General features: G+C 44.7%; 1 protein-coding gene across 3 annotated transcripts in view; it reads left to right on the top strand.

The window, feature by feature from the left end:
• IL1RAP (interleukin 1 receptor accessory protein) overlaps nucleotides 1–4115 on the top strand; it is a 51118-nt gene extending 47003 nt beyond the window's left edge. For all 3 annotated transcript variants that reach the window (XM_071437777.1, XM_071437778.1, XM_071437779.1), the window contains one exon: nucleotides 2247–4115. In XM_071437777.1, coding sequence (XP_071293878.1) covers nucleotides 2247–2965 — 719 coding nt within the window. In that variant the 3' untranslated portion in view covers nucleotides 2966–4115. The remainder of the gene's footprint in view (nucleotides 1–2246) is intronic.
• The last annotated feature ends 7200 nt before the right edge of the window (nucleotides 4116–11315 follow it).

Raw genomic sequence — 11315 nt, 5'->3', positions numbered from 1 at the left:
ATCTCTGGGGTGCACTGGGGAGACACAAGTAAATGAATGAAATTACGCAGTGCCTTTTGCAAACATTTAGTAAAGATGGAAGGTTTTTTAGTAAAGAGCAGATAACCAAGAGTATTGAGTCCCCAATCCCCTGCAGTGTTATTGCTGCATGTCCCATCCAGTACTGTTTCACTGAGGGGGAAGATCCTACCTGCACACTGTGAAGTGTCTGCTCAGGATTTTTCCTGAGCTGGGTAAACATTGCAAACTGAACATCCCATGGTATCCTGGTCAGCCAAGTCTAAATGCATCCCTTTCTCAAAATCAAATAATATCTTTGGAAATTTGAACACCTTCCTTACAAAAAAAAAAAAGTCTCAGAAAAAAAAAGTCTGTTGAAAAACATGAGTCTCAAAAGTCTCAAAAAGCATTGCAAATTCAAAATTGATAAAAGAAAACCAGCACTGTCACCTCAATCAAAACATTTATTTTCAGCAGCATCAGAGTCATTCATGTTAATTGAACCTGGGCTTTTTGAGCAAGCAGGTAGACCTTCTAGGGGCTGCTCCTGCTTACATTTTGCTGTGGTTCTGTGATTCCAGTTTCAAAAAGAAAGACCTTTCAAATAGCGAAAGAGCTTTCTCTTTCACAAACTGTTGAAGCCTGGCAGTTTTCAAAATAGATTTCAATCACTTGTAGAAAAGTTTGAATGAGGTCTGGACTTAGGAGATTGCTGGCAATTCTTTATGCCTTTGAATAGGGTGGTAAAAATGTGTCATGGTGGTAAGTGACAATTCTGACAGGACTGACTGTAATCTACTTTTGGTTTCAATGAATCAGTGTTGTCCTGTGTGTGTTGGGGGTAAAAATCCCACCAACCTTTTTATACAAGAAAAAAATCCCCCTCAAAATAATTTGATTTTAATTCTAGTATTTTATTAACCAAACAATGCCCTACTTTCTCCATTAGCATTTTACTGTATGATCATTTTTCCTATCTGGGTCTCCAAATAATCTAGTGACAAGGAGTTTTACAGCTAATCATACTTCTTTGAAAAGTACTGCTCTGTACCATATTAAAATAAGGTGCATTCAGATGCAACACAGTGCACCTTCTGCTGTGAGATAAGAGACAGCCAAGTGCTGGGAGAATCAAGAGGCATTGCCATTGCAGGGAAGGAACAGTACTTTTATTCATATAAAGGAGCAGTGTTCCACTGTCAGGGAGAGCGGAGAGTCTCCAGCCTGAGGAATGAAGGCTTTAGCAGTGTGAAATGGAAGGGAAGCAGGAGGTAGCTCTTCTTCCCAGAACAGCTCTTTGAAAGACATTCCTAGAGGCAGATTTTTCTCTATGAATGTGCAAGAGCTCTTACTCTAATGATCCTTATCTTGCTTGAACACCAATTTGTCCTTGGGTCCCCTCTCATCTCAGGCACCAGCACTTAGTAAGTGTATGGGTTTTAAAATTTTTTTTCTGTTTTATTACTCAGTTTTTGTTAAATTGCTGAGCGCCACAGCCATATAGTTCCCATCCTTTCCACTGCTCACCCTTTAGCCACTACACTTTCAATATACTTTCTGTGTCCCAAGCCACAGGTAGAAGTCCAAGGACATCCTTCAGGTTTGCTGCTTTTCAAAATTGGTAATAAAAGAGATGTTGCTCTTGCCTGGCACCATTTCAGCTAAGCTTCTTCCAGAGCTTTACAACTTGCAATTAATCCCAAGAAATGCTTTGAAGGACAGTATTTCCACCCCCCATCATGCTTAGGGGAACTGGTGGAGGGGTTTAAGGCTGACATTTTTGCTTTCTAAATTTGGAGGTTTCTTCTTAAAGGTTAAAGAGCATGACAGTGGCGAGGTGGGTCAGCCCCTGCAGTTTGAGCTGGGGCAGGATGACATGATTGCTTTAAACCCCGATTGCAAAGAATTGCTCAAGCTGTGGGCAGGTGGTTCCCAAACAAGACCCACCCTTTATCAAATGCCTGCACTTCTCTGGGCGTGACTGATGCTGTGCACAAGTCAGAGTACAATCATGGCATATCCTGGCTTCTCATTTACTGCCTCAGCCTTCTCAAAAAACCACTGCACAGCAAAAAGGCTGCCAGCAGGAGGGTGGGCAAGTTGAAAGTCACAGAGCTTGTGCCAGGTTTCCCTCTGTGGGAAGAGGGATCTGTGCAGGTATGCCACCAAACAGCTTCCTCAGCTTTTCTCTCCCCACTCCCTTCTCCTTTTTGTGCACCCCAATTCCTCTGCCCTTGTACTCTTAGATACCACTGAAGCCGTGTTCGACTTCATCCAGAGGAGCCGCAGGATGATCGTGGTCCTGAGCCCTGACTACCTGACAGAGAAGAGCATCAGTCTTCTGGAGTTCAAGCTGGGCATCATGTGCCAGAACGCCATAGCCACCAAGCTCATCGTGGTGGAGTACAGGCCGCTGCAGTGCACCCACCCCAGCATCCTCCAGCTGAAGGAATCCGTCTCCTTCGTCACCTGGAAGGGGGAGAAGTCCAAGCGCTCGGGCTCGCAGTTCTGGAAGGCGCTGCGGCTGGCCCTGCCGCTGCGCAGCCTGAGCGCCAGCGCCGGCTGGAACGAGAGCTGCTCCTCCCAGTCCGACATCAGCCTGGACCCCGTGCAGAGGAGACGGAGCCGGTTGAAAGGGCAGCCCGAGCCCCGGGGTGCCACTCCTGTGACTCTGACCCGCGGAGGGACGGCCTCGGCCTCCGAGTCCAAGGCCAAGCAGCGAGCCAAGCACTTCCTGACGTGCCGCTGCTGCGGGACCTCCTGCAATGGCAGCAGCAGACACAAGCAGCAGGCCGTGGCTGAGCCCAGGTGGGACAGTCAGCTCTGCAACCCGGGCTCGGGCAGGGCCCCGGCACAGGGCCCTCAGGGCAGGGGCCGAGCCGAGCCCCCGCCGGCACAGGGCCCCGCTCTCGCCCTCTGCCATTACAGTGACCTGTCAAACAACAACGACTTCTACGTGCTCTAACCCACAGGCCGAAGCACTGCTGGTGCTGGCCCACTGAAAGGAACTCACTGCGGCCTCAGGATATTGTTACCGTGGCACAGGCTGGCAGGGTGCCACTGAGTGTCAGTGCCATGCCTGCATGGAGGACTGCAGCAGTGCCACTGCTGGTGACCTGGGCCAGGGACCTGCAGCCATGCACAGAGCAGTGGCTGGGGCCTTCCTGCCCGGCTGTTTCTCCTGAATTTAAATTACAAAGTGGAGCTGAAAATGCGTTTCTCTGGCGTGGCTGTGTTTGCAGTAGGGCTGCTGCTGGGGTCGGGAGCAGGAGGGCAGGGCCCCAGCTGGGGCCTGGGAGGGAGGGAGCAGGGAGAGCCATCCTGCTGGCAGTAACCCCTGGGAAAGGGGAGCAGGCCCGCATTTTGCAAAGGCTAAAACTTTGCTAATGAGGGTAATGGGAGCCCCTGCCACTGCAGTTATCCACTGTGGTCTAAAAGAACCTGCTCAACAGTTTCAAGACAAGCCCTTTCTCTCTAAATAAAATTGATTTCTTTAACCTGCTGTTGTGAAAAGTTCCATAGGAACTGGTAAATGCTGTAAGTTCACCAGGCGATGACTGGAGATGTGGTTTGCCCAAGCTGGCTGAGGTCCCCTCCTGTTCCCTGAGGTTGCAGTGGGCTCCTGGGCTTGCTCCCTATCTCTGCTTCACCATATGAGGAATTTGTTCTGTCAGTTGAGAGGCCTTCCACACAGCAGGAAAGAAAACCATTACAGGGAATATGACTTAAAAAATTCTGTGAGTAGCCAATGAGCCCAGGGATAGGAGCAAGACCTTGAAGACTCACAGAAAACCTCCAGCGCTGAATCTGAGGGGTCAAAACTCAACCACACTTCATTAAATAACCAAAAGAGCCTTTGAACAGTCTCCCTGGGGCTGCTGTTTCATCAGTCTGTTGAGCTGGCTGTCAGCAGTGTTTCCCATTCTTCTCCTGCACTGAAAACTTCATTTGCCTCATTCCACATTGTGTAAGGACTTCTCTCCTCACCAAGGAAGGGTGCTAATCCTGTCAGCCAGTTGCTTGCCTTCAGCTGATGCTTTGGCATGACAGATCTGCTAATACACTACATTTGTTTCCTTTCCCTGAGACCAATAAAGGTCTCCTTCACCACTCTAGTCAGTCCAGTAATTGTGTATCAGATTGACAAGTAATTATTTTTCTTCTGCCTTGAAAATATGATCTGAGCCCTTGGGGTACAGGGTCTGGTAGCCTCAGGACCTTTATCTGATGGCCTCAGGTGAACTTGCTGGAGCTGTGAGGAAGGACAGGGCCATGTCTCACCCATTTTTATAGTCCTGAAATCCAGTTATAATTCATATATCACTTTCCTTCTCTCAGCAGACCCTCTCCCTCAGTATTGCCCTGACTTTTTTGATCCTTTCCTTCTGAGATCAAGCACAGCTGACAGCTTTCCTGTTAGAAGCCTCTGTGAGCTGAATCCTAACAGCCTCCTGCAACAGACTGAGAAATAGAAACAAAAAAACCTGGTGCTCAGTCAATCTAAATAAAATAAAGGCAACAAACCCCTTCCAACTCATAGGAGTTTAAAATTCAGTCTCTGGAGATGTTTCCAGGTGTGGATTTCTCTCTAATTTCCATCAGAAGCATTGTAAATTGCTCAGAAAAGCTTTGTCCATATGTGGCTATTCTCAGTGATCAGAGGAGAAGCAGGAATGAGATATTTGGAGAGCAAGCTGACACAGCGCAGGATGTGTTGTAAGACGTAATCAAAATGCCATGAAATGCATTTACTCCAGTTGCTTACAATTAAATATGGATGATACTGTCAGTGAGTCTGGTAGTGAGGAAAAGTGCAGCTACAAAATATAAATAATTTGTAATCAATCAGCCTCCAGAGTCAACATATTTGTTATTTGTTGGCATTTAATCAGCTTTTATTTACAGACTTTGCCCTTATTTGAGTGTGGTATTGTCTCAGTCGACTACAACAATGCAAAGATAGAAGAAACAACAGCTGGAGCTCCTCACAGATGCATAAAATGGCCAAATGCAGCCTTTTGGGGCAAACTGTCATCTCTTCATGAAAGAACAAAAGCAAACTAGTAATGACCATTGCTTTTCCTGATGCTTCAACAGAGCCAGTGCAATTTTACCACTTCTTTTCTAACCTATCAAATGGATCCAGGGTCTTGTTTGCTCTCATAACAAATACTGAGACATGGTGAATTTCCAGTGTGTGTAGAGACCGTGCCTCCCAAGGCCAAGGTCCCAGAGGCCAAAGGCACATCATGTTGGAGGGATGTCTGAGCAAGGCTATGGGAAGAAACCCTAGAACCAATTTCCATTGTGTTTGTCTCTCATGCTAAGGAATGTGTTAGAAATACCCTATATCTCATCTCAATGTCCTACTTTAGGACCAGAACAAACTCATTGCAGAATTGAACTCTGCTCCTTGAAAATCTGTTAAAATCTGTTCGTGTCCCATCTGACAGTAGTCACTGCTCTCTTCTCTGGTACACGTGCATTTGCCAGTTAAATACAAAATGTAACAATTTCCAAAGTTAACTGGCAGCACAGTATTACAACCTCCTTCACCTCACATGGTTCTTTCAAAAGAACAGTTCAGCAGGAGCAGAGTTAGTATATATGTACAATTTCTACTTTATCTTAATATAAAAACATTCATACAAAGTTGAATATCCTACCTAAGCATGCAATGGTAGAAGTCTACCAGGTTATGATGTGGAGAGCCATTTGTACAATATTTCCACTGCTTCCTAGAGGTTTTTAAACTGTGGAAGGCTGGTGCTGTCAGGAAGACACTGAACATGGGTAACTAAACAGTTAGGGGACACAGAGAAGCCACATGGTCCATCTCAACATCAAGCTGTCTTCCCTTTAGTGACTGCAAAGTGACTGTTCTGGTGCCTAGGAGGTGTTTCCCTAGCAAGTGCCACTGGACATGCCAATAATGGGCTGCTCCTCACATCTGAAATGCCAGATGAATCGCTAACCTGCAAGAACTAAAAGAAAGTCTCTTTCTAACATCAAACAGATTTTTATTCTCATCTGTTACACGAGATGCTGATCTCAGAGCATCTGATCTAAGTGTATTTATAGCAGACATTTTTCCAAACAATGACAAGATTGTGAAGGAACCAACAGATGCCAGAAATAGGGGAAAAATGCTTCTAACCTTTAATCCTTGCTCCACATTTGTGTTTTATGTTCCGTGGTTGATTCACCACCAGTGTCTTTGAAGGGAGCACCACCTCTAGGATGGTGTTTGCCCTGTGTGTACTCAGCCTAGGGGTATAACCCAGAGCCATGTCAAGCAGGGGAGGGCAGACCATATCAGGGTCTATAGGGGGATACATGTGCTCCCTGCCCACTAGCCAGGCATTTGGCCTCACCTGGCATCCAAAGAAATTTGGTGCTGTTCTGGAAATGCACAAGTTAAAACATTATGGATTGAGCAGGGAGGAACATGAATGACCCTGCAGCTGCCTGCCCAAATCCATGTGAAAGAGGTGCTGGAGTTTGACTGTTGTCCACATGGATGTTCACACTGGATACCATCACTGGTCCTGCTGGGAAAAGGCTGTGGCTCTTAAATGGCATCATAAACATACCATGCAGGCTCCTTTTGCAAAGATATAAAGATATTAATGACAAATAGAGATGCTGCAGAGTGGTTTACAGAAGAATATTACTTGAATTCTTTGTAGCACCAGACACAGTAATGGCCAGACATCAGGGGACACAGCATTTCCACTGATGTGCCTGTAATCAGGCTAATGATTTGTACTTCACTAAAATGTATCTGCCACAAACTCGTTTGGCTTGAAAACACTGATGAGTTTCCCAACTCATCAGTATTTGTTCAAATGAATAGTCAGCCTCAGCCTTAATATTGTGCCTGGCTGTTGTGTAACCTGGGTTTTGTTTCCAGATGGGGTGATGGTTCTGCTCCTCTGCTGCAGCAAAGAGACTTTTCAGGTATTTTTCTGTCTGTGGGAGTACTTGCACTCTATTGCCAAATCATCTGACAATCCATTGCCCATGAAAGGATTTTGTTTTCCAAAAGGTTGTCTTCCTTTTCTTTGCTATTAATAATTTTCAGACCATAGGTGGCAGAGTGTCTCTCCTGTTGCCTGGGCTGAACAAGGAAGTGAAATCCCTGACTTGCAGGAATTCACTGCTTCCCAGTGGCACTCTTCTTCATCCCACTGCATCTCAGTGGGAAACGGGATGTGATAGCCTGTTGTGTCCAACACCTTTCCCAAGGAAGTGCTAGGGCTGAGGTGTCTTGGGGCATTCCACTGGCATGGTCTTAGATGAATTTTTGTTACAGTGCACTGTGCCTGCTTGGGGCCAGTTCATCAGGCAAGGCAGATCACGTTGCATGCTTGGTGAAGCGGGAAATAGCGATGACAGGCAATCCTTGTTCCATCTGCCGTGGTTATTAGCAAATGATGTTTTATTTATCTCCAGATCAGCCATGAAGACACTGAGACACTGACTCCCATCAGAAACTTGTTCAATAATGAGTTTTTACCTTCTGAGATCTGTAGGTTAATGGATGAAGAACCAAAAGCCTGCTATTAATGTGTGCAGGGTGATGCTTACAAAACATCACCACATCTATGTACCCACGGTTACCAGCCAAGCTGGAAGTACTATTGATGGAAAAAGGTAATTTGGGAATATCTGATCCCATTGAGCTGTTTTTACTGGCTACTGCTGATTACAGTGACACCTTGAAATTCCACAGGTGGGCAGTTACGTATTGACCAGTCTGGGAATGAGCCTGCAGTGAACTAGACAGAATCACAAAGAACTTGAGTTTTCTATTCACAGCAAATTCCATTTCTTTGATTTTATTTTTTTCCCTCCTCTTCTGTCTTCAAGCAGAACAAAATCAGCACAAGACGACATCAAAATTTTCCATGAAAATGGAAAACATGTGATTGCCATTTAAAATTATATTTTATTTAACATAAACATGTTTTGGAAAGTTTCTAAACAAAGCTCAAAATGTGCTATATTGAGAGTGTCAAAATCAGTCTGGTATTTCACTTCTGTTTGCTTACAGCATGCTTTGTTAAGACTAGTGCCTTTTAAAACATTTCAACTTAAATGAAAACAGCATTTTCTTTTGGAAAGCAGATTTCATTATAAACACATCAGATCCGCATTAGTTATAAATGCCCTTTTCTGCATATTGGCCCAGCACTCTCAGTTTTCAGGGTTTGCAGTTTCCCACTCTGCTAAGATTTATTAAAGATTTAGGTCAGTGCTGCCATGAGCTCCCTAACCAGCCCTCTAGCAATTGAAAAGCCTCAAACTATATTCTTACAGCTTGCTGGAAAAAATCAACATGTTTGCATATCAGATTGTATCAGCTCCTCAAGTCACACTTATGTTTGTGTATCAGGTCCAAGAACTTGGCTGTGGATAATACCTTACTAGCTCTCTCCTCTGTACACTGCCAACACAAATGGGGATGTCTCTGCAGACAGCAATCCATGCCTTCTGCTTTGCTCTCACTCTTTCCATGCACACTTGCTACTGAAAGAAAATTCTGCTCCATTCATGCTTACATTTTAATTGCATGCTCCTTTCTGGAGGCAAGCAAGAGTAACATCTATCATTTTGTTTTGCATCTCTGCCTCGAAAGCATCTGCTCCATTTGGGGATGCAGGAGAGCAGCTGCTGGCTCACATTGTGTCAGCCTCCCTGGCACATGTTCATTTACCTGCATTTAACATCAAACAGCATTTCAAACTCACTCCCCATCCATTTCAGATCTGCATACATGAAGGAAAACCACCCCAAACCAGCCAACAAATATCTGGCATTTCCCCCTGATACCCACATCTGTTTTGCCAGGTTTCATCCACTCCAGCAGCACAATACTGTCAGAGTACTGACCCAAAGAATAGTTTTGGCTCATTTGGCACCAAGCTGGACTTGAATGAAGAAAAGTCAGGGTATCTGGGCTATGTTAACATGTAGCTACTACCCAGCTCCTCAAATAACCATCAGATCCCCTGCTAGGCTGCTCTGTTAGTGCTGACTCCCAGTTTTCTGATGGCTTGGCTTAATACTCCTTGTTCCCTTGAGGACTTCAAGGCTACAGTTTAATAAATGCCCACAGTGTCATCAGGATCCATTCATATCACTAATTTTAAGCATTTATTAGTGCTTTTTTGGGGGGTTAGATAATAAGATTTAAGTGGCTGGGATAAGTTACCCTTTTCCCTCGGGACACCCTGCACTTCTGTTTCTTTTGGTTGTTATCAGTGAGCCAGACCTCTCCCACATGCTGCCTCTCACTCCTGCCAAGCTCCTACACACAGACATAATTGGGAAGATGCCCAGAGCTCGCTCCAAACTTAATGCTTTGCTCAGTCCAGCTCAACTGCTTGCAATTCCTCTTACATGAATTTTATGCCAAGGGGGGACCCAAGGTCACCACTTTGTAAAACTAGATCAAGATGATTTAGCTTCCCATCTTCTTTTCTAATTTAGCTACCCCTGTGTCTTGCCTGTCTTAGTCTGAAGCTTCCTGATAACCATTGCCATGCACACAAGCAGCATCCAAGTATTTCCAGCTGCTCTGCACACTGCCCTGACTATTAGAGAGGGACAGACTTAGCAGGTGGCTGGGGCTCACCATCTGGCTGTACTCCATCCCAACCTGCTTGTTTTCTTTCTCTCACTTATTCTTCTCTGAAGTACAGCAGCTCATCTCCTGTTCTTACACCCCTCTGCTCCATCAGTAGCCAGATATTTCAGACTCCAGCATATTCTTCCTCTCCATCCTGCATGGCTAAGGAAGAGTGTGCCAGGTGCTGTGTGGATGTCAGGTGACTCCTTCTCCAAGGGACTTTACTCTTATTTTGTGCAACCCCAGCTGTCTGACAGCAAACTTCCTCAAGGTACACTAAATTTGTTCAGTTTGGCCCTGCTTCCAGTGCAGGGGTCAACACAACAGATGCTTTGGAGCACTGACTTCATCAGCAAGCCTGGCCCACGTCTGTGTGCAGACGTCTGTCTGTCTGCCAGTTACACAAAATGCTGGAGCAGCCAGATCGGAGCAGCCTGCAGGGTGTCACCTCCTGTCACCGGCTGCTTCAGCTGGGTGAGTGGCTTATATATAGTCTCTAGTAGGTGATCTTATGAAAGGATATGGGACAAGGAAAGATGTGGCAGAGAAAGTAGATCACATCATTCCATTAGTAGATTCACATTCCATAAGTAGATCACATCATTCCAACTAAAATATTGTATTCATACTGGCATTTCCAGCTGTACTTTTATAATTTTATCTATGATTGGTTTATTTTCTTCTTTCTTTCTTTTTCTTCTTTTTTTCTTTCTTTTTTTCTTTCTTTTTGGAATTACAGTACTTGACAGGCAAATAGCAGCTCTCCATTATACTACTACAAAGTGAAACAGTCATCACTCATTTCATAGACTAAAAGCAACCTTTATTATTCTCTATTTAGTCAATGCTTTTACAGAAACACTGGAATAAGGAGAGAATTGCCCTAAAGCAAGCTCTAGGGCTATTGTTGAGCATTCCCAGCTGCCTGGCTGACACCTTAGCAGCATTTCCCATTGTCACCTTTATCACTGAATTGGACCTGCTTTCATTATTTGATTTTTGTTGCTTTCCTCTCAGGTTGGCACTTGGCCTTTCTTTCAAAATGCCTAGTGCTGCAACCTCCCTCCTGTTATAACTAGGGAAAGTTTGAAGCTCTTGTATCTCTCATTCCTGTCTGCACAAGCAGAGAAGACTGGATTAATATTAGATAAGTTACATTAATATTTTCCTTCATTTTTGAAAGATAGAAGGCACCAAATAATTAAGTAACATTGCTAGCAGGTGGAAAGGAAAATCTTTGCAACAAGTCCCACCTGTAACAACTCCTTTAGTGTCTCAGGCAACTCTCTTCAGGTCACCTCATTAAATAATCAGTCAACATTTATTAATCACGTCAACTGTGTCTGATGAATACAGCTAGACAAGCTAACCCTCCCAGAAAGTCTGAGAAATGGATTGAGATATATTACCAGAAAGTCACCAGAGATCACTTATCCTATGGTAAAGTATGGCTTATTACCTCCCTTGATAAAAGCTTCTGAAAGGTGGATATCTGAGTGCTTCCAGATACCTTAGTCTAGGTAATTGCCCCTGGTTATGTGCAGACTTCCTAACCCAGAAAGAAATTTTTGCAGCCATTAAGCTCAGTTTGTTCAGTTGAAATGTGACGTCTGTGTTGTCTCTGTGGAAAAACTGAAGGAAAATGTGCTGGTACTTCCCTGCCAATTTCAGGAGAAGCTCC

The sequence above is a fragment of the Agelaius tricolor genome, unplaced genomic scaffold, assembly GCF_023055355.1.
Source record: "Agelaius tricolor isolate 1412-34295 unplaced genomic scaffold, bAgeTri1.0.p SCAF_12, whole genome shotgun sequence".
In the NCBI taxonomy this organism is placed as follows: Eukaryota; Metazoa; Chordata; class Aves; order Passeriformes; family Icteridae; genus Agelaius; species Agelaius tricolor.
Note: the sequence above shows the minus strand (reverse complement) of the source record. Positions and strands in the feature narration are given on the sequence as shown.